This window comes from Ptychodera flava, chromosome 7 (genome assembly GCF_041260155.1).
Source record: "Ptychodera flava strain L36383 chromosome 7, AS_Pfla_20210202, whole genome shotgun sequence".
In the NCBI taxonomy this organism is placed as follows: Eukaryota; Metazoa; Hemichordata; class Enteropneusta; family Ptychoderidae; genus Ptychodera; species Ptychodera flava.
In genome coordinates, this window is record NC_091934.1 from 22,117,813 (window position 1) to 22,145,616 (window position 27,804).

Genomic DNA, 27,804 nt, shown 5'->3' on the forward strand with positions numbered 1-27,804 from the left:
AAATAGTTACCAAACTTTGTTGGTACGAGTGTGCAGTTTTTGTTTATTTTTAAGGAGAACTTGTAATCACAAAATAAAAGTGCGAAAGTGACTTCACTTTCAAGTTAACTAATTGAATAGAGGTCAAAACCCCTTCCCCCGTAAACTAACGAATTTTGCTTTTTGAACTCATGCGACAATCTGAGACGGCCTCTTAGGGCCCTGTCACTTTAGCTGGCGTATGCCGACGTATCAAAATTTCTCTAAAACGCTGGCTTGCTGACGTCACCATGTATTTTTCAATTTCGGGCATATACATAGCGTAATTATAACGTACTCATAGGTTAAAAATACGGTTTGGGTACGCTAGACAATTATCTCAGCGCATCTCGACTTATGAGTAACTTACAAGTAACGTGTGTGAACGTGTGTCAAAGCACGTTCCCTCCACAAAAGGACCTTGGTCAAAGCAAAGAGAGTATAACCTACCTCCGACTTAGGGACCGTCTCAGATTGTTGCATAAGTTCAAAAAGCGAAATTGGTTCGTTCGGAGTGACAGTGGTGAGTACTCATTTTTGATCGATTACTTGGCGATGTAATGACGTCAGGGGAAACATATTCATCAGTATCTATAGCAAAATGCTACATTGTACTCTCAGGCAGACATCCACATTTCGCACTTTTGGACTTTCGTGTAGAGGGAGGGGAGGGTGATTTGATGTAAAAGAAGGAATTTCGTTTCCTGGACTTATGCGACAATCTGAGACGATCCCTAAGGGGTTTAGATAATCAAAATACGCGCACGGCAAACGTAACTTCCGCGTTTATGGGGGAGGGGGTGGTTGTATTTCGAATACCGTGCGCAAAAATCTCACTGCATGTTTTCATATCAACATATCGCTCCACGTTTAATTGTATCCCAAAAATCGCTATACTATTTGGCCAGGCCAGTGCACAGGGTAAAGGAGGCAGTCCCCTGGGGTTTGGGTCTTTGTACACGGGTTTATTTTATTTTATTAATTTTGACTGTGATATTTCAATTAAAGATTTCAACTACAAACCGTATGACTGCTTTCTCTATTACTACAGGTAATTTCATTAATTTTGACTATGACATTTCAAATAAAGATTTTAACTCCAAACCGTCTGACTCCTTCTTTTATTACCTACCAGTCCTTATCTCCTCTCCAACCTTTGTACATACTACTTTAATTGTTCCGCAAACGTTGCCAACTTGCTAATCGGCTTTCCGTATCAGCGGATCATTAAGTCAACACCACAGCCGTCCCACACGCAGTTACTGAGTTCGCAAACAGCATATTATGTAGGAACTAGGTCGTGGCCGACTTGTATTTAGGCCGTGTCGGGTTTTTTTTTAGGCCGAGTCTATTGAACCTGGGGGTCAATCTATAGCCATATAAGGCATCTCAAGGCTATTGACAGCGTGGTGTCAATAGCCAACTAGCCTTTTGTATTTGGCTATTAATACTCCTGTATTTTCCCAAGTTAGCATCCAAATTCGTACAAACTTAGCTTTGTAACAACAAACCAAATCGAAATAATTCTTTCATGTCCACTTTGGTCATCATATTGCAGTCCTAACAGTGCAACAGAGAGCCGCCTTATTAGCCAATGCGTGTCAATAGCCAACTGGCCTTGTATTTGGGTATTGACTACCCTCTTTTTTCACTAGTTAGCCTCTAAATTCGTACAAACTTAGCTATTTAAAAATCCCCGGAATGTTTTCTATGTATCCCTGTATTTATCATATTGCAGTCTCAATGTGACATTGTAGGTTGCCTACCAATGGGGTATCAATAGTCAACTTCATGAACAAAATCAGGTTTTATTGACCCTGAAGGGATATATTATTCTATAACTTTATATCTCTAATCATGGAAAAAATGGCATTAACTTATTAAAAAACAAGGAATGCATGACGTAACTCTCCTCGATTCTGAAAGGATTCGAGAAGGGGTCTGGGGCTGTAACCTCTATAAATGTGATAATCTCCATAAACGTAACATCGACCATAATTTTAATAAATGCACCCAGAAATTAAGCAACTAATTAATTAATAATAAAAATTACCCCTAAATGTTAAATGTAATACAACAATAAATGTGATAAATATATTTGTCATCGGAATTGAAGAATTAGCCCTTAAATATTGGTATATGTTATGAAGGAAAGCAACTCCACACATTGTTCATATTTTATTCGTTTGCGACTAGTGTGTTTGTGTACTATTTACATTTGGAATGATTTGTGTATAGAACTGATTAGCCACGATTAGACACAGCTGTAATCTGTGTGTCAGCGCAGTCTCTTCTCTAGAGTAGAGAGACTGTATAACACTACAATCCTTTAAAGTATAGTAGCTCTCTGTCATCACATAGATTGACCCATTCACTTGCTAGAGAACATGAATGCAAAGAGTGTGGAAAAACATTCAAACACTCACTCTATCTGAAGAGACATATTAAAGTCCGGGGTCACATGTCATGATTTTGGCTTCCGTGTGGATTTCGTGAAGACTCTTGTCAACATATATCATTTTGTTCCTTAATATCTGGAGAGTCCAAAAAACATTGTTGGCATTTTTTCTTTCCACTTTGTCAAGGTCAAATTCAAGGTCATTCGTTACTCCACAAATTCCATTGATTAAGCATTGTAGTGCGTACAAAATGGCTATACTCATTGACCAAATTACTTTATAATACCTTCAGTGGTGGAAGGGAACTTCACAGCTCATAAAAGATTTTAAAAACCTTATTGTTTCTGTTTTTTATCATTTTATATGAATTTTTATGCAATTACAAGGATTTGCTTGTATTGCAGTTGTACATCTTTTTCCATGCACGGTGTTAAATAATGACACAGATCGGTTTTTGACATGCACTGTGCTTGACAACTACATCATAACTTTCCCTGCATCTCGGCGTAAGCCATCCGCAGTATTACCAACTCTGGTGGGTTGTAAATTGAAATTCCAGACCTCTGTGCAAACTTTCACTAGTGAAGACAGGATTGCTGTGCAGTTAGCAGTGTATACTCTCTGCTTGTAGTGAGACTAAGTCATCCCTTTTCCTCGCATTTCTCTCCAAGTCATATAAAACGATTTGTATTTTTTCCTAACAATAGCAGGGATTAGAGACTTGTTGCTAAACATAGGCTACATGCAGAAGCCATTTATCAAAACTAAGCCTCTGCGCTGAGAAATATAGGCTATTACCTGTGGCTTTTGAAAATCAACTCCAGTACGCACAATGTTGTACTAACCAAGACACCCATTGTTAAAATATTGATACTGAGTACGAAAAATGATTCATTAACAATGGGTTGAACTTTTATTGTGAGACACTGGAAGTCCTTAGATTATTTGCGGTTAAAAACGACGAGATTAGTCATATACGGTGTTAGTAGTTTTTCATAAACCGTTATCCAAAGGCTATTTATTCGATATTTATTGTCACGGAATCTTGACATTTAGTGGTTGCATTTCACATATACATATTACACATAACTGACATTGCATGCAAATAACTTCGTCAAAACCTTCAGTAAAAAAGCATTTCATTCCTCCGAAAAGAGGACGTAATGCCTGATATGTCAGGAAGCAAGTGGTGAGCTTGTGTCACATATCGCACTGAATATGACACAGTGCTGGAGTTTGTTCACCAGAGAGGTGAATTTTGTGATAATGACTTTCCAAGAATATGTTCAAGACTCAGGGATGATGTTTCCTCTTCCCTTCGAGATTGTGGTGCTTGCTGGCATATAGGGAATGTTATGCAAATACTTGCCACAAAGGTGTACTCCAGTGAGCAAAATTGGGCTATGAAAAAGCGTTAGAGCGAAGTGATAGCTCTGTATTAATAGGTTTAGCTCGTGGACGACCCTGTACACCAACTTTATTCTCATCTACCACGTATAGTGCTGGTTTATCTGAACCTAAAGTTGCTTTCACTATATCATCAGCTAGTACATAAGACAAAAGCCTGTGTTTTTTCTGTCAACACTATATATTTTCTTTGGGTCCTATCCATGAGGTTTCTTCATTCAATGCCGAGGAAAAACCACAAAGAGCAGTATTAAAACCACGGAAAATCAGACTTGTTAAAAGTCAGACTCAGTGGTGCAATAGATCCAAAGGATGCTACAGCCATTGATATTAAATATCACAAAAGATGTTGGACCAAAAACGTTGAAAATGTATTGCGAAATTTAAACACAAAGGCAGACCCATTATGTGAGACTGGATCTGCAAATGTCGGTAATCATAAATACCACCATGCTTGCTGCAGATATCAATTGTTTCCTTGTTGGAAAATTCTTTAGCTGAAGGTTCAGTTTTAAAGCTGGGTGAAGTACATGACTCATATTTGGCAATACGTAAGGAACATGGAATTGTGAACCCATCAATTGGAAATAGGAAATTAAAGAAAATTATAACTGATCACATAAAAGTGTGGAATTTGGAAAATCTGCACGACACAGTGAACCAGAATTGGTTTTGCTAAATGCTACTAAAGATGCAGCAATACAGGGAGTTGCTGAGAAAAGTACAGAGGAAAATGTAAGAGTACTATTCAAAGCTGCCAAAATTTTGAGAAAAGCAATATCATTTTCAAGAAGTACACCAACCAAAGGCAATCTTATCCGAGCAATTCTCATAGCCCATTATCAAACAATGATATGGAAAATGATATCATTGCCAAACCCGAATTGCCACCTCCAGCAAACTAACAATGGAAGCTGGAGGAAAACACATTCATACCCATAGTAAGCATGCTTCCTCCTTTCCCTGAAGCTGTTGGGCATTTGATCAGATGTTCATGTAAACAAAATACATGTATATACAAAACAAATATCTGCTCTTGCAAGACGAATGCAATGACATCACATGTACGGAAATGTGTCACGGTGAGGCTGATGAAAATTTTTGTCCGAACTGTTCACCTCCTATAAGTGACACTTTTGTTGATGATTTTGATGATGATTAACAACTCAAGCATGGAAATCTTCTGTTTTTTTGAAAGTCACTCATGCAGAGTTATCAAAGTTTTGAAGTTGCTGTGTGATAGTATTACTTTTATTACAAAACTTTCTTCAGATTAGAGATTATGGCATTAAAAGTCATTGACCATTGACATGAAATGTTAGACATCTTACTTCCTGAGACTGTTGTATAAGTTTCATGAATCTGAAATTGTATACAAGATAATCATTGTGATGTTTTAAGATATGGAAGGCATTTCTACGAAAATTAGAAAGAAATTTCATACTGACCTTCAATTGACCTTTGGTAAAGTAGTTCTATATATTTTTAATACAATAACCATTTTTTTCAAAAAACCTCAATGTTAATGATTGTAAGGAATAATTCACATCAAAATGCATGTTTCCAAAGGTAATATGGTTGCAAGCTGGCAATAAAATCTTTTCATGGCTAAGAAAAAACGATTTTTGTCGATTTTAAGGAAATGACCTTGAAATGACCTTCACAGTTGTCAAAAAAAATGCCAACAATCTTTTTTGAAAAACTTGGTCTTTCAGTAAATCGATGAGCTAGGTTGGCAAAAATCTTCACCTAAAACACACGGAATGACAATTGACCCCGGACTATTATGACCCACACAAATATCAGACCATATGAGTGCAAAGAGTGTGGTAGAACATTCAGTCACAAAAGCATTCTGAATAGACATATGTTGACGCACACAGACACCAGACTGCACGAGTGTAAAGAATGTGGTAGGACATTTAAACAGTCATGCTATCTGAAGAGAAATATGTTGGCTCACACAAATATCAGACCTTATGAGTATAAATAGTGTGGTAGCACATTCAGACTGGCGCACAAGTATTTCTTCAGCAGAAATGGAGTCGGCGGGGATGATGGACAGGAACAGCCCTCTGCCGGATGGGGAGACCCAGAATACAACCGATGAAACCAATGGTCTTTGTACTTTGTACTGGTAGTGCTGGTATATATGCTTGTTGCGGCGTTCTGTTCAGTTCTCAGCGGTGATATCAAAGATGTATTTACAGTATCATGTATGCCAAATTTCATAATGGCCCTGTCACAGTTTGACAATTTAGCCAGCGTATGAAAAATATGGCGAATACGCTGGGCGTACGTCGAATACGTGGCTACGTTTTGTGAAGCTACGCTGGTATACGTCGTAGTACGGCGAGGTCGTCGAAAACTTTTGTTCATGCACACAACTTTTCGACATATGCCAGCGTATGGCTCATACGTCCCGCCCACGCGGGCCATAAGGGACCGTTCTGATTATCGCATGAATTCAAGAAACGAAATTCCTTCTTTTACATCAAATCCCCCTCCCCTCCCCTAAACGAAAGTCCAAAAGTGCGAAATGTTGATGTCTGCCTGAGAGTACAATGTAGCGTGTTGCTCTAGATACTGAAGTATATACTTCCCCTGACTCTAGCTTTACATCGCTAAGTAATCGATCGAATTTGAGTACTAACCACTGTCACTGCGAACGAATTTCACTTTTTGAACTTATTTGACAATCTGAGATAGTCCGTTTCTTGGACTTACGCGACAAACTGAGGCGATCCCTAAGGGGCTGTAGATAATCAAAACACGCGCACGGCAAACGTAACTTCCGCGTTGAGGGGGGAAGGGGGTTTATCTGTATTTCGATTACCGTGCGCAAAAAATCGCACTGCATGTTTTCATATCAACATCTCGCTCAACGTTTTACTGTATCGCAAAATAGCGCACTATACTGTTTGGCCTGTACCGGGCCAGTGCAGCACCTGCACTACACCATTCTTTTGACATACATGGGGTTCAGTGCACGGTGTAAAATAACATAACAACCAGTTGGATACATTTCGTTATTGTCGAGTTGATGCTGAACAAAGATTGATTTTAGAGGGGGTATGCCAGTGATGGTGGACGCATATTCATAATTGCGTGATTTGGCCGAGTATTTCTGTCTGTTGCTTCTCCACTAGGTGACTCGATGTTGGGATGTGAACCCGATTGAAAATACCGAAAATTCATAGCCACGTTATTACCGATTGTAGGTATGATACAGAATGAGGCTAGGTTGGATTTTAGCACTTCTAAAGTTTAGTTTAGGAGGGCGGGTTGAGGCCAAACGCACTTAGTTTCGTTTACCGTGCACACGCTTTAATTATCCACGGCCCCTAATGTGGAATCTGTGTTTTATCACACATGTGTTTTGTGATTACACCTAGCTATCTGCCTTCCTTACATATTCACTGTCGTCCCCTTAGCCAATCGGCTCTTCTAGCCATGACCGCTGTCAATCCTCCTTCCAAGCCAATCAGCCACGTTTGCACACGACACTACATAATCAAGCCTTTGTCTCATCGCTCCCATTCATTCATTTATTCATTCATTCAGCCGCTGGGTTCATGCCGCGGCTGACTCGCAGCGTGTTTGCAAGGTTATATCTGATTGGTCGATTGTCACTATTCACAGCAACTTAGGGAGTTTATTTGTATTATTTCATTATAACGGTACGATTCTGCCAACCAATTGGATAAGGGACTGGACGTAAATTAGCAGGGGGGGGAGGGCGGGGGGATTCGGGGGAGGGTCACAAATTTTTGAGCCTCTGTTTGGGGGAGGGTCACAATTTTTGAGCTCTTCTAAGGGGGAGGGTCACAAATTTTTGGGCTTGTTGTCGGTGCACTAAAGGTAGAAAGCAAATTGTTTGTATAGACAATTATGCTCACATGACATCACTCGCACAATTGCCTCTTACTTTCTATTAAGTGCTCATTCCCAACTCTCTGTGTATCTCTTCCCCACCATTATCTTAATCTTAAACAGGATTGCCTCTCTTGTTGCTATTCTTATCGCCATTAAGTATATAGCAAATCCAATGTTCCTCAGCTAACCGTGGCACTCTGGCTGCCCACTGTACATGTAGTGTGTTTCGTTAATAAACATTGGACAGTGTTTTTGCTAAGATTGGGGAACATTGGGAACCCTGGTAAAATTTCTGTTGTCCGCTAGTATGACTGCACTGATATACCAAGGCTAACCCTGGTAAAATGACCGGGGAACCCCGGTAACATTTACCTAGGTACCGCCCTTAACAAAAACCTGCTGGATTTTACCACAATATCTTACATTGTTCCACTGATGTAGTCAAACTTGAACCTATAACTGTTTGACAATATTATTTCTCATTCCACTTTTTGTTGATCAACAAAAGTTCCCTCTCTTTCATAAGCCACTTCGTTCCCTTTAAAGTTTAAGGCCAAGCTCCACCCTGTATCAGTCACTTTTTAGGTTCATGAATTTTAGTTTTCAGAGACACTATCGTTTGAAATTAAGAGCAAGCTTTGGTGTGATAATTAATAATTTTGATTCAGAAAAGTGATTTTAGTATACTTAAATATTTAGGTATACAGTCATCTGATTGGTATGGCTACTTGTGGCATTTTTCAAGTTTATATTGGCTTTACCACGTGGGTACTATCTTTGAAATGGATAGTGTTCATTTGTGTTGTGAAGGCAGGTATATGACATTTGTTGAAATTTAATGTGGGTAATTTATACAGTGAATCAGCCATGTTGATCACGTATTCAGATTGAACTTGATTAAATATGGTGATATCCGAATGTTATTTCAGAATATGGAGATTTGATTGGTCATGAAATAGTGTTTGCCACTTCTGTGTCAAATCTGGATCAGTCTATCATCTATTATCTAGGCTGCTTTCTGTGATATGTTTAAAAAGCAAAGAAACGAGGCACAAAAATTGACAAAGTATTGTCAATGTTAAAACACCATAATTTCACACTATAGCATTCAATCCATGACCACACTTTGAATTGTTTGCTTAAATTATTGCTTGAATAGGCATAGCCTTTCTGTTGACCTTTCCCCACAAACAGGGTAACATGACCAAAATTAAACTTCTCATTGTCTACTGGAACACAATAGTACATTTTGTAAAACTGGATTTGATATGAGTGCAATGAGCACATGTACAGGTATTTTCAGTTCTCTGACTACACAGGTCGATCAGGAATATTATAAAATCCAGTGAATAATGGGGTCATGCACACATGTAGTTCTATATCTGTACACATTTTAAACACGTACATTGTACTTTCCCATATTTCCTCCTCATGTAGAGATTGAACTGCTCAATACATTGTACATGACCATATATCATTGTTATGGAGATCAGTGTCACATTGTGTTTCCAGTATTCCCTCAATTGTCAATGTGATACATTCTAAAATTATGAATTTCACTGATATTGTGATAAATATTAAATTATAATTCCTTAGAAAAAATGGCAGGCACATGCATGTGCATTAATATAAAAGAAAACATTTGAAGAGCATTACTTATCACAATCACTCTTAATGGAGTATAAGTGTGCTCTAGTCCATTATGAGCCAATTTGGGCATTCATTATTGGAATTATTGGACAGTCTGTTGAATCATAACATTCCACATCTGCAGTTCAAAGCCAAAGTGAAAGGGTACATATTTACTGCCTACTTTACATGATATATGCCATTGACTTGGTGTAGCAGTCTGAGCCCTAAGAGAATGGTAGGAGTATTCACCCGGTAGAGAGAGAGCTCTTTGGGGAAGTAGTCTTTGCGTAGCGACGGTGGTACACATATCCTTCTAGCGTAGGGCAATATTGCCGTTGTACCTCAATATTTGGACTGCTGTTTAGGTAGGACGTCAACTTGATCAAACCCTAAAATCTAAAAGCTTAAACTCGAAAAAAGGCAAACCCTTCAGTTTCGGAACTGCAGCTACATAAAGCAATATATGATACCACGGTACTACCAAAAGAGTGTGGTAGCTCCTAGCTTTGCATGGCAGGGCTGTGTGTTACCAGCGTTATACGGCCTGTGGTAGGAGGCCGTATAACGCGCGCTGGTAAAACACACAGTCCTGCCACGCAGAGCTAGGTAGTTCCATGGTGATACTGATACGCTCCCCTGGTACGCTCCTGCTTGGAAAACAACACCGAGACTTGTGAATTGCAATATTAACATCCTTCTGATCCTTAATATATTTTTCATAAGCCAATAAGTCAATCATTTAAACATACAGACCTTTATTTCCTGAAAATGATATGCTAAAATGTACAGTGTACGTCCAGAGAACTTCTTGGTACAGCGCGAAACTTGTAAACAAACTTGTATGCGTTGAAGGTATTTGAATATTTTTAGAATGATGTTCACAGTCACACTTGGAAGTAGTGACAATTTAGTCAAGTTGTAAGTGAAACATATTTGTGAAAATCATCATTAAATTAAGTACTTTCAATACTTAGACTTTTATCAATTTTGACAGTCAGGAAGAACAGACAGAAATAATTGAGTGAAATTAATGACTTACATGACGAATCTGTGACTTAAAATGACGTTGAAATTACTGTCACTTTCCAGAATACATGTACGTACCAAGCTTGCAGGTCAAGTACAGAGGGTCAAGTATAATGAAGGCCCAGAAGAAAATTTTTAAATAGCTTTGAAACAAGCGGACTGCCAATCTTGTTTAGTGGTCATCTAGTACCAAGACTTTAACTTTTTCACATAATGCTATGCTTTGTGTCTACCTCCATGGTGTTCAACATACCGGTACATGGTTCGGCACTCAGCAGAGGACTGCACTTTCATATTGGAAATATTTGTGAGTTCACATGGTGGTGAAATCTTACATCCCTGTTCACAAATGGCTAATATTATGATACTTTGGACAAAGCTATTTTTGTCAACATTTTACAGTACTATCTTGTCAATGCACCAATTATAAAAAATTCATTGCCACCATTTTAATACTTCAGCAGTGCAATGGTCATGCTGCTTGACACTTGAATTAAAAGAATCTCTACTAGATATGTACCAAGTTAAAGGGACAAAGTTGCTCATTATTGACATTATTTTGCCATTTAAATTTCTTTTGATAGATTATTCTCACTGAAATATGCTCACTCTCTGGTTATTGCAATTCAATTCTCACTTTTTATAAGGCACATTAACATGTGAAATTTACTGTGACAATTTTTGGTACATACCTTAAATTAAATTCTTAAGTAGCCACATGTTATATCCATGCATGCATATGAGTTGAGCTGTGACAACCAGAGATTGCAATTTAGCCCATTTAAGTGAGCAGCAGAAAAGCATATATATTCAAAGGAAATTAAAATCACCAAAATTTTGTCAAAAATGAGTGACTTTGTCCCTTTAATGGCCATGAAAATGGTTAAATTCCATGTTTGCTGTTTTGTTAGTTTTGCCTGTCAGTCACTGTAACTTGAAACAATGGTGTTTGGACAAGATGTGGTTTTGTTGTTTACTTTGCAGGTCAGAGTTATATAAATTCATAAGATTTCAGAATTTTTCAGTATTAGCTGCTGTATTTTAGCATGATATGCTCTGTATTGATTCAGTTTGTCAGCCTAGCTTGATGACACTTGAGCATGCAGTGTGTCATTTTTTGTGTCCAGTGAAGTCTTAAACTGTTCTTTGTGGTTGTTCCACATTTACAAGTGTGCTGACAAAGTTGAAAATAGAGCATTTCATCAAACTTGTGCAGAAAATCAAACAATGAATTAATTTAATCATAGAGTTTATCCTATGGTGTTCCCCAGAACAATCCACCCATACCACACTGGAAACAAGAATACCAGTACTCCTTTATCTGGTGATTGGTTTACTAAGTTAACCTGTTCACCCCCAATTCCCAGTAAACAGGTCCACACTCACCATTGATAACAATGGGATTGGGCCAAACCATGGTGGTGAAAGGGTTAAACAGTATATTAAACCATTATCATTACAATTAAAACTGAATATTGTGTGGGCAGAGATATCATGGGGTTTCCCTTTTATTAAAAGTACTGAAAAATCTGTAGCATAGAATAATCGAGATTTTTTCTACAAGATTAGTTTTACCCATGCTGGTCAAATGGGACTGACACCATGTCATTGAAAGTATTCTTAGGTAAGGCTGACATCCATATCTAGATTGTCTTGTCACAAGCAGAAGCAAATAAAAAATTTGCAGACATCCCTTGCTGGTATCCATCTATATTGCCCTGTGTTGTAAATCCCCACCTCAATTTTTGATCGTTAAAGATTCGATCAATTGTAATATTCTATTTTTTTGAAACTTGGGGAGGGTCACAAATTGTTCAGCCTTGCTTTGGGGGAGGGTCATAAATTTTTCAGCCTTGCTTTGGGGGAGGGTCATAAATTTTTGGTCACTCTCTTACGAAATCCCCCCGGCCCTCCCCCCCCTGCTAATTTACGTCCAGTCCCTAACAGCGTCAAAATCGCTGCGAGTCGGCCCTCATGCCATACCAGCTCAGCCAATTACTCTACGTCCGGATACGCTTACGATCCCTTCCGTCGAACAACTATGCCAGCCAAAGGACGTCCGAAGACAGCCAAAAAATCTCAGCGTCCGAATACTCAACCAGCTTCAAGACCCCGCGCTCAGCCTTACACAAGGCCCCTCAATTTCTTCCCTCCTTTTGGGGGTCACTTCAGTCATACTTCCTTCGTTTGGGCTTTGGATTCCATCCTGACCCCATTTCTCGGGAATTCCACCCCTTTCCCACATTGCGGCCTCTCAGGATGGATTCATCATCAAGGTCATTCAGACCTTGACCCCAAGGTCGCCAATGACCGTTGCTCGGTTGCTTGACTGAAGGGGCCCTCTCCCATATATTTTGCTCATATTTTATTGTAGGTTAGTTTGCTACTTCTATTTTGACTGTTTTGTATTGTAAGTTTTTATAGTACTTAGTTTGAGATCTGCGAGGGCACTTATAAGTTCTATGCCCTTTACCGCTTTATATTTGCCGTTTCATTTTGTGCTTTTTTAGCTCCGCTGTCAGCGACGCGGAGCTTATCAAATAGGTTGATTTTCCGTCGTCGTCCGTCGTCGTCCGTCGTCCGTCGTCGTCGTCGTCGTCCGTCAACAATTGCCTTCTCCTCTGAAACCGCAAGTCCAATTGCTTTGAAATTTTATATGTAGTTCACTTGGGGTGACCTCACTTAAGTTTGTTCAAATCGTGGTGAAATTTGCATATTTGTATTTTTGGGGCATTTTTTGGTGTTTTTGGTTAAAAAATCTTCTTCTCTGAAACCACTTGTCCAATTGCTTTGAAATTTAATATGCAGTTTACTTAGGGTGACTTCAGTCAGATTTGTTCAAATCGTGGTGAAATTTGCATATTTGTATTTTTAAGGCAATTTTTGTCATTTTTGGTAAAAAAATCTTTAAAAATCTTCTTCTTCAAAACTACCAGTCAGATAGCTTTGAAATTTGGTACATATGTCCCTAGGGATGATCTATTTCAGATTTGTACAAATTGTGAAGAAATATGCAAATTTGCATTTTTAAGGCAATTTTTGCCATTTTTGGTCAAAAAATGTATTTCTCAAAAAGTACTGGTCTGATAGTTTTGAAATTTGGTATACAGGTTTCTATAGATGCACTAAGTAATATATATTGAATTTCTGATGAAATCTGTAATTTTGTATTTTTGGGGCAATTTTTGCCATTTTTGGTCAAAAAATGTGTATTTCCAAAACTACTCATCTGATAGCTTTGAAATTTGGTATAGAGGTTCCTACACATGAACTAAATGATATGTATTGAAATTATGATGAAATCTGCAATTTTGTATTTTTGGGGCAATTTTTGCCATTTTTGGTCAAAAAATGTGTATTTCCAAAAGTACTCATCTGATAGCTTTGCAATTTAGTATACAGCTTCCTACAGATCACCTTAATGATATTTATAGAAATTATGATGAAATCTGCAATTTTGTAATTTTGGGGCAATTTTTGCCATTTTTGGACAAAAAAACGTGTTTCTCAAAAAGTACTGGTCTGATAGCTTTGAAATTTGGTATACAGGTTCCTACAGATGAGCTAAGTAATATATATTTAATTTCTCCTGAAATCTGTTGTTTTGTATTTTTGGGCAATTTTTGCAATTTTAGGTCAAAAAATGTGTATTTCAAAAACTGCTCATCTGATAGCTTTGAAATTTGGTATACAGGTTTCCATAGATGAACTAAATGATATTTATTGAAATAATGATGAAATCTGCAATTTTGAATTTTGGGGCAATTTTTCCCATTTTTGGTCAAAATATGTGTTTCTCAAAAAGTACTGGTCTAACAGCTTTGAAAATTGGTATACAGGTTTCTATAGATGAACTAAATTTGATCTTTTGAAATTATGATGAAATCTGCAATTTTTATTTTGGGGGGCAATTGTTGCCATTTTTGGTCAGAAAATTTTATTCTCAAAAACTACTCATCAGATAGCTTTGGTTGACATGTTCCTAGGGATGATCCGATGTGATATATTCAAAGTATGATGAAATCTTCAATTGTGTATTTTTGCAGCTTATTTTAGCCACTTTTTTCTGGCCACTGCATTGAGCTATCAAAGATTTCCTCCTTCTTCATCAACATGTGTCAAAAATAGTTATTCTCTACATAAACACAGCGGAGCTATATCGGCCGCTAGGTCGCTTGTTCTATACTTTGTTGGCGTTTACGTTCTCCTTTTTGCAATAAACCCTCCTGTCTTTCCCTCAACTTAGCGGTGGTGTGTTCACAAAGCAGTACATAAAGAGTTCGCAACAGCATATGTAGAACACGATTGGAACTAATTTGGGATTATTGGATCTTCATATTTTTCAAATTTCTCAAAAATGTTAGGTGCCTTATAGCTAAATGTTGCAATATTACAAATCACTTTTAAGAACAAGTGTATGACTTACGAAGAAAAGCAGATGAGCTTACATTTGTAGATTAAACAGACATTTCTTCACTATCCAATTATCCCAAATTAGTTCCAATCGTGTTGTAGGAACTAGGTCGTGGCCGACTTGTTTTTAGGCCGTGTCGGTTTTTTTTAGGCCGAGTCTATTGACACCCGGGGGTCAATAGCCATATAAGGTATCTCAAGGCTATTGACAGCGTGGTATCAATAGCCAACTGGCCTTTTGTATTTGGCTATAAATACTCTATGAATACTTTCATGTCCACCGTGGTCATCATATTGCAGTCCTAACAGTGCGACAGAGGGCCGCCTTATTAGCCAATGCGTGTCAATAGCCTACTGGCCTTGTATTTGGATATTGACAATCCTCTTTTTTCACTAGTTAGCCTCTAAATTCGTACAAACGTAGCTATTTAGAAATCCCCGGAATGTTTTCTTTGCAACCACAGTGGTTATCATATTGTAGTCTCAATTTGACATTGTAGGCTGCCTACCAATAGGGTATCAATAGTCAACTTCACGAACAAAATCAGGTTTTATTGACCCTGAAGGGATATATTTTTCTACAACTTTATATCTCTAACCATGCAAAAATGGCATGAACTTATTAAAAAAACAAGGAATGCATGACGTAACTCTGCTTGATTCTGAAAGGATTCGAGAAGGGGTCTGGGGTTGTAACCTCCATAAATGTGATATAATAATATAATGCACCCATAGATGTGATATAATAATATAATGCACCCATAATAAATTAACTACTTAATTTATAATAAAAATCACCCCTAAATGTAATACCTGTTAACCATAAACATGATAAATATATTTGTCATCGCAATTGAATAATAAGCCCTTAAATATTTGTATATGTAATAAATCTAGTAAACACAATACGAACACTACCTTGAACACAATAGAACAAAATTAGACATCCTAGCACCCCTAGTGAAATATATTTTCTCGTCAACGGCTAAATATAATCGACGAATCGTAAATGGAGGAATAGCTAAATAGAGAAATAAAGAAACTGAAAAATAAATTCAAACATTAATAAAGAAATAAAGAAACTACAGTATATACAATGAAATAAATCCTACAAACAGCAAAAGGGACGATCGATTCCATATACTGCTGGTGCCACTTGCTCCCCATTGTCCCCTTAATACAGCATCCCGTTTGGGTAAAGGAAGGGGATAAACTAAACGGAGAGACGGCCGGTGTTTTTTATAACGACAGTTTGCGTAAAATACTGAGCTTTTAAATTTAAAAGTGTTGGTAATGAAAAAGTGATTCTCCCTAATTTCCTTGTGCAACAAACAGTGGCTCTTCCCCTACGTGTCACAGTCCACATCAATAATATCTGGACCCTTTCTCTTGCGGCCATCAGATTTTAACCCTTAAAATTGACCTAATTTGTATAAATTTAAATAAATTTGTATAAAACTGACCTAATTTGTTTAAAAATTGATCAATCAAAATTCTGTACATTGGCTTTAAAGATCATATGGCCAGCTTGCTATATTGCAAATATGAAGGTGTTAAGCCATGTCAATTTTGCGAAGATAATTGTTTAAAGTAAAAGTTTTCTGAATTATTTTTGACCGTAGACCTGCCCTGTACCTCTGCAGCTAAGCTATGGCTATATGTTATCCTGTAAACAGTCGTAGAGGGCTCAGTTGTCTATTGAACAGTGGCCTGTAAGGGACGAAAATGCACAATATTTTGGGTTGCTGGTGACCTTTGGCCCTCATATCATCCCGTACCTTACTAATTATACACATATGTAATAATAGGCTAGCCTATAGAGCTAGAGATCTAATTTGTGATGTACAGAGATGATTATGTGGGCAAAGTTTTCTGCCAAAATGTCACATAACCAGGACCTTAGACCTCGATTTTACACATATGCCTTGAAATCAGTAACTTCGATATAGCCTTCATAATTGGTGGAATGAGTCGCCTAATCATATCTTTAACTAATTAATTGTAAGTCAAATAAAATATTACTGATGTTGGCTGTGACACACAGGGGGAGGATCATTGTTTGTTGCACAGGGAAATCGGGCTAGGTCACATTTTTGTTGCAAAACACTTTTTAGTGTCACTATTTTATGTTCAGATTCACTTTGAAAGACGCTCGCCCTCCCTCCCGGTAATCTCTGTCCCGTCCCTTATTTTGCCATTTCGCTAAATTATTTCATCGATTATGAGTAGCCCTCGTCAATATGTTTTGTGTCATAAGTTTCCGTGACAAGGTTGCATATTTCTCTGTTATTTATCTGTTGCAAACTTTGTGTGGTATCACTGGTTGATGAGCTATTTTGACGCTTCCTTATTGCGCCATCATTAGTGTCTAGAAATGTTGTTCCACGTCCTTATCTTGCCGTTGTCTGACAGGGTTCTCAATGTATTCTATTCTGTATTTCAGAAGAAATGTAGTTTTAGGAAAGTATGCAATAGTATTACACTAATCTTATTGAAGTTTATTATTTACTCAGGGAATTGATAAACAAATGATCACATATACAATTCAAGTTTATTACATTTACGGTTAATTTGTGTATTACGTTTGTGTCCAGGTTGTTGCATCAATGGCTGGCTCTTTTATTACCTTTGTCGTTGCTTTTATTACAATTGTTGTTAATCTTACATTTACGGAGGTTATTACATTTATGAAGGTCACGGGAGTGTCGATAGCCATGTGGGACAGCTCTTGACTATTGACACCAAAGTGTCAACATACACTCCATTTTTTTGTTGCGTTGGCTGTGAAGCGCCACCACTACTGGCATACTGATCGGCAATGCCAACATGATGGAAAAAGCCACCGCATGGTCGGTGGGCTACAATTATCACAGCTACATGGGAAGGCCACAAGTATAGATTAGGGAGCAACCATTATACAGGGATGTAGAGATTTTGGTTTGGTTTAATACAGGTGGCAAATATGAAAGTATGTATGCGGTTTTAAAACAGGGCTTGAAATTAACTTTTCCCCTAGTTATTCACTTTGGCTAACATTTTCTGAAGTTGGTAGCTCAGTTACAATGCCTGGTAGCCCATCATCTTTTAGTTTAGTTATATTTTTTCATTAACAAGACAAGAAAAGACTTATTTTTCAATATTTTTTCTGCAAATGAAGTTAATTTTCTAGTCATTTGATGTGAATACTTGCACACTTTAATACCAAAGGAAAAATAGTATAATGGACAACAGTAACACTCAAAAGTTTGGTGACCTATTGACAACCATTTTTGTTCATAGTCATTGGTTGTATTCAAATTATGATCAAAATGCAACGAAAATACATTTTCATTGGCCATCATTTCCTGTGCCTGTTATCCAAGTACATCAGTTCAGACAATGACACTTTGTTGCAAAAATCCCACTGCACTGCCGCCTTTAAAATGCTCAAAACAAAGTCATGGTCTGACCTTTCTGTGTCCAGCTGGGTTGACTGCATTTAATAGCTAGCTTGACCCAAAGTAATGGACATCATACAGTAAGGCTATCAACAATTCCCCTTGATTTGTGCACTCAGACATTGTTTGCTAAAGGCTTCTTCAATTTTATCAGTTTCTTAACAATTTGAAACTTAGAATTTAATTTCAGGATTATTTGTCACAAAATTATCGATTATGTTTAAAGTTCAAAAGTAAATTAAATAAAAGTCAATGTTTGAATGTGTGCTAAAAATTGTACACTTGTCAAGATAATGTTAATGTTATCAGCAACTGGGATGGTTTCATAAGACCACCTGTCAGACATGCAATTTTCCTTTGTCATGAACATTAAAAAATCAATACTCTTTGTTTTGCCAACACAGATGCAACTTATTCCCTTAGTTTCCTTGAAATTATTGTGTATAGGTGTCAAAAATCTATGTTGAAAAAATTACAAAATTGCTATCTGCTCCACGGAAAAGTGGTTTATCTTCTCATAATTCACAGCGGGAAATCACAAAACTATGATTATGAAAACTTATGTTGTCGCAATTATGAAATATGGACCGAGCTTTTTGCGTATAGATGAAATTTGCTTCAGTTCAGTGAGTGATCTCCGTGTGTACAGATCACGGAGAATTGTGGATAACCTCACTTACTGTGCATCGCGCGCAAAGTAGTGACTGAATTTCATGTCCCATGCTTTGGTATGTGTGGACGCGGGACTACCGCTTAATATTCAATCCGTGATGCTGTTACCAGTATAATGTACGTGAAATACACATGAAGTTTGTTTGAAATGACCTGATTTTAAACTAACACTCAATCTTCACAGCTGCCAAATTGTAGCTGACAACTGATGCCGGTTGCTTTTGCTGGCAGCAGGCTCTATTTTCACATTCCTGTTATGTACAGCATGGGGCGATCTAAATATTAATATAAACTCCCAAATTTAACATACGTTATAGATTTCTTTCATCTAAAAGGCAATTATATAGGCCATTACATATTCCTCACATTCACATTCCCCTAGTAATAAGCTCTCTTTCTCTATAGCATGCTATGCTTTTCACACATACAAGTTTTGGTCAAGAAGCTCGTTTTTGAGAGTTTCCATAAAAATCTATCAAATAAGTGTTTTGTGGGACTTTTGCACTTGTTGAAACTATTGACTTATAATCCGTAAAAGTCAATGCTCGATATCCACTGTGAATACGAGATAGTCCAATTTTCACCATAGTTATCTGTCAAACCAACAGCAGAGACAGACATATCATAAGTGTATTTTTTGTTCTGTATTGTCAAATTATATAGTTGGTAGGTGCTTTAATGTTTGCAAGGTTTTAAAATATTTCATTTATATATTTCAGAATGTTCAGCGATTTGTGAAGCTGCAAGAGATTTTGACCAGCTACATCAGCTAGTGAGACATTTTGAAATGCTTTCAAAAACATTGTGTCGGCAATATCATGACAAGGCATTACCAATGAAAAGTAAGTATAGGGCAGTAATGAACACAGCTTTTAATCAAGTCTTTACCAGAAAATTTAGCCTTCCTCATTAATTGAGCAAATGGTTTGCATCACATTGCAAAACAGCACTGCAACGTTTTATCAGCCATTGTATATATCTGTACAGTGTGAACGGTGCAGAACAGTGGAGGTTTTTGTACACACAAACATGCACACACAGACAGACACAGTAGCTTAAGTTTCATGCATCCAACACTCATTAGCAGAGAGAACTAATTTATCCTTAGATCTACACTCTCATTTATATGGTTGTATGTACCATATAATTATTTATGTGGTGTTACAATACATCAAATAATATTATTCAATTAATTTCAACACCAACAAAAACATAATGAAAAGGAGCATCGAAACCATTAAAATGAGAAAATATCTCAGGATAATTGAGTTAACTGTCTGTCTCTCTAATATATATATATATATATATATATGTGTGTGTGTGTGTGTGTGTGTGTGTATGTGTGTGTGTATAAAGATCTTGCGGAGGTAGATATAAATATATTGCTGTCACAATCAACCTAATATATGCAAACTCCATTCACAATTCTAGCAAAGCTAGTGCCAAGGATCCATTTGTAAAGACAATATCTATATATCTATATATCTAATATATATATATATATATATATATATATATATATATATATATAGATAGATAGATAGATAGATAGATAGATAGATAGATAGATAGATAGATAGATAGATAGACAGATAGAGATTGATTGAAAGCATCTATGAAATTCATAACTTACATTGTCTCTTCATTGTCATACCATGCCACTTCTGGTACTCCCACCGACTGATGTTTATATATCACTCTGCTTACAGGTACATCAATAATCATACAAAGCCTTGTCCAACATGGTTTCATCACATTGGAGTTCAGTAGATCTAGTAAAAAAATTTTTGAAGAAGACCTGAATGAACAAACTGAACTTGAGCATAGGGACAACCAATCAACAGCACACAAAGACTTCTTCAGTTCAGCAGAGTGCTTTCAAACGGGAGAAAGTGATATACTTGTACACAATCTGCAAGAAGTCAAGGGCAGTAGCCGCTGGAGGTGTGAAAGCCAACCTAGTCCATTGAAAAATAGCCTATCACAGTCAGAACAGAGTAATTCCTGTTCAGCGAGTGATGCTACTTTTATGTTAACAAGTGAACTAAATGACCATATTTTGATCCACGCAAATGTACAAAGTAAACGATATGACAACCAAGAGAGTCACAAGACACATGTTGGAGCTCACTCAAGTGTACAACAAGATAAATTTGAAGAGTTTAGCAGAACATTTACTGAGAAAAGAACTTTTACAAACTACATGCTGGCAAACTCAAGTATCAGACTATTTCAGTGTGAAAAATGCGTTAAATCATTTAACCTGAGAAGCACTTTAACAGCTCACACGTTAACACAATCAAGTATCAAACCGTATCAATGCAAAGAGTGCAATCGAGTATTCATCATAAACAATGACACTTATAACAGACATTTGAGCATGCAAACAAATGTAAAACAATGTCTCTACAAAGAAAGTAGCAAAACATTTCAAGAGTACCAAACACAAAATGTTGATAGTCATAAATTAATGCATAATGGCATAAAACCATATGGACGCAAAGATTGTGGGAAAACGTTCTCATATAGTAGCTCTCTGCCATTACAAAGATTGACCCATTCGCTTGCTAGAGAACATGAATGCAAAGAGTGTGGAAGAACATTCAAACGCTCACACTGTCTGAAGAGACATATTATTACCCACACAAATATTAGACCACATGAGTGCAAAGAGTGTGGTAGAACATTCAGTCACCAAAGCAGTCTGAAGTCACATATGTTGACCCACACAGACATCAGACCACATGAGTGCAAAGAGTGTGGAAGAACATTCAAACAGTCATGCTATCTGAAGAGACATATGTTGGCTCACACAAATATCAGACCTTATGAGTGTAAAGAGTGTGGTAGCACATTCAGACTGGCGTACAATCTCAGGGAACACATGGTGACCCACACAAAAATAAGACCTTATGATTGTAAATATTGTGGAAAAACATTCAGTCAGCGAAGCAATCTGAAGTCACATATATTGACCCACACGAATATCAGACCACATGAGTGTAAGGAGTGTGGACAAACATTCAATCAGCAAAGCAATCTGAAGTCACATATGTTGACCCACACGAATATCAGACCACATAAGTGTAAAGAGTGTGGTAGATCATTTCATCAGAAAAGCCATCTGAAGTCACATATGTTGACCCACACAAACATCAGACCACATGCGTGTAAGGAGTGTGGTAGAACATTCGCGAGGAAATACAATCTTGAAGCGCATATCTTGATCCACACAAATGTCAGACCTTACAAGTGTAAACAGTGTGGTAGAGCATTCAATAGGAAAGGCCATCTGAAGTCACATATGTTGGCCCACACAAATATCAGACCACATGAGTGTAGAGAGTGTGGTAGAACATTCATCCAAAAAAGCAATCTGAAGAGACATATGTTGTTGACCCATACAAATACCAGACCTTATGAATGTAAAGAGTGTTATCATATACCTACATTCACGTGCCTGTGTAAACCTATGGGAGGAAGCGCCCTCAGATCCGTGCATTTTTTTTACGTATCACGCCCCGGCCCGGTGCCCAAATATGGGCAATCGCGTGCATTTCTGAAGTAACTCAATTCTGGTTACTACGCGCGTTGCTATCCGCAAACGTTCCATTCGTACACAAAGCCAGCGCGAGATTAGGAAAACGTCTGCTCGCTCAGATCGTAGTTGCGCGTGGCGACAGTGGAGCCGCGCCGGTGACATCAGCTTATATTTCTAAATTCTGGTGAAATCCTGTGTATACTAGGTGCGTGCCTGTTTAGTATAAATTTCAAGAAACTGACATCACGCTTTTGTCCTTCTTGCACCTCGCTTTCAGCCTTGATCTCTGTTGGTCACGTAAAAGTACGGATGTTGCTTTGCGCGTTCTAGAATTCTGCAGGTAAACAAATGACGTCATTATGTTGTCAATCCGCGCCGGGAAAGCGGCCATCGAATTTATGAAAAACTGACACAAATGGCGATAAATTTTGATATCGCACGCATTTTTATCTCCTAAACAACGCTGAATATTATGTAAAATACATATTTATCATTCCATAAGGTATATGATAAAACCTTTACGGCCCTGATACGGCTTTTGCGGCCCTTGGTCGTACGGCGTACGGGCCCTCGCACGCTCGGGCCCTTCCGCCGTACGACCTCGGGCCGCAAAAGCCGTATCAGGGCCGTAAAGATTATTCAACACAGAATAACCATCTGAAGGAACATATTTTGACCCACACAAATTTCAGACCTTATGAGTGTTCAAAGGAAAAACTAGCTGAAGATACATATACTGACCCCTGCCCACAAGGACATCAAGCCAGTATAAAGGGTGTGGCAAAACATGCGGAAATGCAGACAATCGAAAGGCACATATGTTGATCCACAAACTCTAACAGACGGCATGAGTGTAATGAGTGCGGTAGAACATAAAGACAGGCATAGTCTGAAAACATATGTTGACCTGCTCAAGTCAAAAAGTTCGACCATTTGCGTATAATGGTAGCGCTTTTATATGGTGGCACACTATTGTGTATCATGTATAATTATACATTAACTTGTAAAGCCATGTGAATAAAAGCATTGTGGTAAAACAGTTCAGCGGAGTGACAATCTCAAGAAGCATTCTGGTGTGAAACCCTAAATAGTACAATAAGTATGGTAATTTAAGATATAGTCAGAGTTTGTAGAAACATCATTTCATCCATCATATATTCAATTTACAAACCATATTTATGCAAAAAATGAGGTGAAATATTTCTCAAGAAATACAGCGTTGTGTAATTCCAAAATTCCGGAGTGAACCCTTAAGTGGTACAAGGTTTGAATACTTTGTAATAAAATCATCAGCTTTGTTCCTCATCATATAAGTTAAATACAGTTGATTCATCCATGAAGAAGGACAGCATTTGAGTTGCATAACATAGGATTATAGGGTAACTTAATCTCATCCAGAGTAGCTTACTTTCTTACATTCCAAAGTATTTTTCAGACGAAGGGCTACAATATAGTGTCAGATGATCCATTTTGATCATTTCCAATCCCTACAATTGCCAATCTTTTGATATTGTCACCAAGATTGTTTTCTGACACAGGCATCTGTTGAATAAATTCAATTTCAATTATATACTTAATACTGAGTATGCTTACAATTCCTGTTGAATTAAAACGACTGAATAAAGAAGGTTTGTAATTGTTGGTGAGATCACAGCACATTTTCACCAATTTTAACATTTGACAGCATGCCCTTTCTTATCAGCTAATCTCCAATAAAGTTTCTGGGTATTAGGGCTATCAGTCATAACAAAAGTGTTAATAAATTTACAAATTTATGAATGTGAATTTTTTGATAATAATTTAACAGCTCGCAAGCAGCTCACTCATACGTCAGTGCAGTACGATAAGAATAAAATTCTTGATGGCATGGTCGCTGCCATTGCAATTCCATGATTCTTGTGACTGCGTCATCGTACATATCGGCAAAGCTTTAATAGTTTTTCATTTTGAGCAAGATTTGCTAGCGATAAAATTATAAAATTACTTAATGTAGTAAAATGAATATAGATCAAAAGCATCCATATATTTTCGTTAAGGATAAAAGACATTGCACCGTTCAAAAGCATCAGCTGTGTACGTGCATGCTGGCAGTAATCTTTTGATAGGGGTCACTGCCCGGGTCACTGCAGTGACACAAATCACGCGGCAGCCTTGTGTAGTTGGTCTCAACTCAGCAAGCTTGCCGCATGCTTGCTACGAGGCTGTCAACACCTGTGAAGAGGTGTATCTTTAAAATATCTTTATCCAAAGCACATCTACTACGATCGATGGACTGTCACTTCATTGAAATTTAATCCGAGTGAAACCAACGTATATTACACAGCTGGGCGAGCCTACGGGTTCAGCCCTATTGTGATATTATTTGTGTCATTGTATCATACTTACAAAAGTACCAAACTGCACTTGATTCCTGAATGATGATCAGCAGTTATGCCAAACTGATGCAGTACAGACCCTGTTATTGAAAATTTATAATTAATGAATATTGTTGATAAATATTGAATATATCTGTCATCCTTGAAATCTATCCAACTGCACTTGAATCCTGCGAGATGATCAGTATTTATGCCAAGATAATACAGTAGTAGTACAGACCGTCAGAAATGTAGTCGATATACAGTAACATATAGTAGTACATACAGTAACTGTAGTATGCCCGGTCAGTACTGTCTTAGCCAGCTAGTGGTGGACCATTCGATATCCTGGGGCCTGGAAGATTGAGGTAGCATAGAACTTTTTACCTGATCAAAAAAATTATGGTAAATGGATCAAGTAAGTCACTCCATGACAGATTCCCCTTGCATTTTAACTCATTTTTTCCCTCTAGAGCATGTTTATGGCACCAGGTCTAAAAATATAAGTATTCTTCATCCCCCTAAATTTAATAGTAGATTAGGCCAGACTTCAATCAAATTTGTTGGTCCAGTGGTGTGGAACAGTATTCCAGAAAACATTAAAACTATTCATTCAAGACACCTATTCAAATGTGAATTGAAAAAGTATCTCTTATTAGGCTTGTAATTTTATCTTTTATTTGTCATGCGTTTATTGCTTTTCTTAGAAATTGTTGTATTGTTTTGATTTATATTTATTTTCTTATACTCTACTGATTTACCGAGTCTGAAATTGCTCATCCATATTTATTTTCTAAAAGGAACAGTGTTACCTAAATAATACCAGTATTTTGAAAACTGTTGTACAGTGAGTTGTGAGGCTGAACCTGATTAGTTGCGGAATGCAACTATTTTCAGTTCTTTTCTCATTGAATTTTACCAGGTATAAATAGTGTTGTATTGTTATTTTTTTCATGACCTATGAGAGATAAACTAATTGTCTTGTCTAATTGTCTAAAAAGATTATGTTACCTCATCAATTGTTTACCTGATATCAAACTCATGTCAAACTTCAGTGAGAAGAAGCAAGTTAACAAACTGAACAAAAGTTATAAAAGCAACAGTTACTGCGTTTACTGGTCACTATTATACCCTTCGGATCGAGTTATACCTGCGGTTCGGGTTTAAGGTATTAAAGTTCCTCCAATCGTTAAGTTATTAAAGTTCATTCAGTTCAAATTAAATATTTGTCATTGTCCGTTGCTTTAAATTACAAATTTGGGTAAGCATGTGACAACTGTTCCTTTTCCATATGCTTACTGGGTGTTCCCATTTTACGCACCCAATGCAAGCTGCCTAAATTCTAGAATTCTTGTATATTATTCATAATTTAAGGACCACAATATAGTTGTCAACAATCACAGGTGTACATATTTCGATCCCAAATTACTTTGCGATGTCCAACTTCAGTGGAAGTAAAAAAAGTTACTACATTTATTGACGACGACTACACCCTTCAGATCCAACTTCAGAAAGGACACATTGTACCAAATATATTCTCTTCCCCACCCCCTCCCGCGGATTTGTCCAAAGAACAATAGTATATCTGATTGGCGCCCGAAGGGCGCCCAGAAAATAAAGAAAATTGTTCCAGAAAGTAACTTATGATGGATTTTTTCTATCACCATATGCGTTACCTTTTTTCAGTCAAGCCTTCTCTGGCTGATTTTTTACTGACGTTTGTTAGGATTCTTTTTTTTTTAAATCTGCCAGTATCTTAACAGAGAGTGATTCAACATGCTGTCCCTTGTTAGCAGTGTGTTCGAAAGTACGCCCTCTTGTGGTGTGTTGATAATTATCGAAATTTCTTTTAAAACTTTGACAAAGCTATGTGTACATTAGAATCAGGGGAATCTTCACGTGTTGATGGTATTTTAAATGAAATGCTAAAATACGGTGGGTCTTCCACACTTACGCCACTGCGTTCATTATGTAATGTCATCCTTAGATCAGGAACATTTCCAAAAGCTTGGAAAAAGCATATTTGGTCCCAGTGTTCCAATCACAGGTAATACAAGTGATCCATAAAAATTAAAATTGAGTCTGAATGGTTGTCTTGCAAAACTGTTTGTTGGATTGCAGGCTTATTAATTTTCTTGATAGCAGTGGTATTCTTTCACCATTCAGTCTGGTTCAGAGCAACGAGGAGGACTTCAGATAATCCTTTTGTTTTGAGTTCCACCAATGATAAGCATGTTAATGCGAAATGTTCTCAGTAAAATTGCAGTCCCAGTCAATAGTATTTTTTTTTTTTTTAATTTTTTTTATTTCAAAAAAAGAAGAAGCACAACAAGAAATGAGGAAAACAAAAGGAAAGGAAAAGACAAAACCCACGGGGAAAACTACAAAAAATGAGTAATTAAATTTTACAAGTCTTGTAAGATTCTATCTAACACCTGCATAGAATCCCTAGTCTTACGGTTGTTGCTATTATATTCGAGAATTTTTCTATAATATCTAAGCTTTTCTAAGAGTACGGCCGGCTTTGGAATGATTTTGGCAAATCTACAACTGTAAATATATCTTTTTGTTAAAAGACAAATAAGATTCCAGCTCTGAAACAAAGTTTCTGTATTTGTGATCCCAAGAATTACTTCCTTTTCTGTAAAGTTAACATTACTTCTTGTGAAAAGAAAATTCCAAATTCGTTTTACTTGGGAACATTCGTAAAATAGATGTCTAATGGTTTCAGTCTCTTGGTTACAAAAAGTACAAGTCTCATGTTCAGAAAGGTTTCTCAGGAAAAGAAATCTGTTTGTTACAATAATACGATTAAGGACTTTGAATTGAAGGCTTTGAAGAGCCACATCATCTGTCACTTTTTTGGGTAAAATATAATATTTCGAAAAGTTCTCTTTACAAACATTGAAAATAGTACACCACTTCTCCTTAGAGGGCTGTGGTTTAATCTTGGCTTTTACATCTAATTCAAGATATTTAGCATACACGGTTTTACAAATCTGTTTGTTTATAATAGGATTGCGACTGAA

The 27,804-nt window shown here is 37.2% G+C and overlaps 1 protein-coding gene across 3 annotated transcripts in view; it reads left to right on the forward strand.

The window, feature by feature from the left end:
* LOC139137023 (zinc finger protein 708-like) overlaps positions 1-23,998 on the forward strand; it is a 30,157-nt gene extending 6,159 nt beyond the window's left edge. For 2 of the 3 annotated variants that reach the window (XM_070704943.1, XM_070704942.1), the window contains 2 exons: positions 19,600-19,722; positions 20,590-23,998. In XM_070704943.1, the coding sequence (XP_070561044.1) occupies positions 19,600-19,722; positions 20,590-22,448 (1,982 nt within the window). In that variant the 3' untranslated portion in view covers positions 22,449-23,998. The remainder of the gene's footprint in view (positions 1-19,599; positions 19,723-20,589) is intronic. The other variant, XR_011553292.1, reaches the window with a different exon arrangement.
* The last annotated feature ends 3,806 nt before the right edge of the window (positions 23,999-27,804 follow it).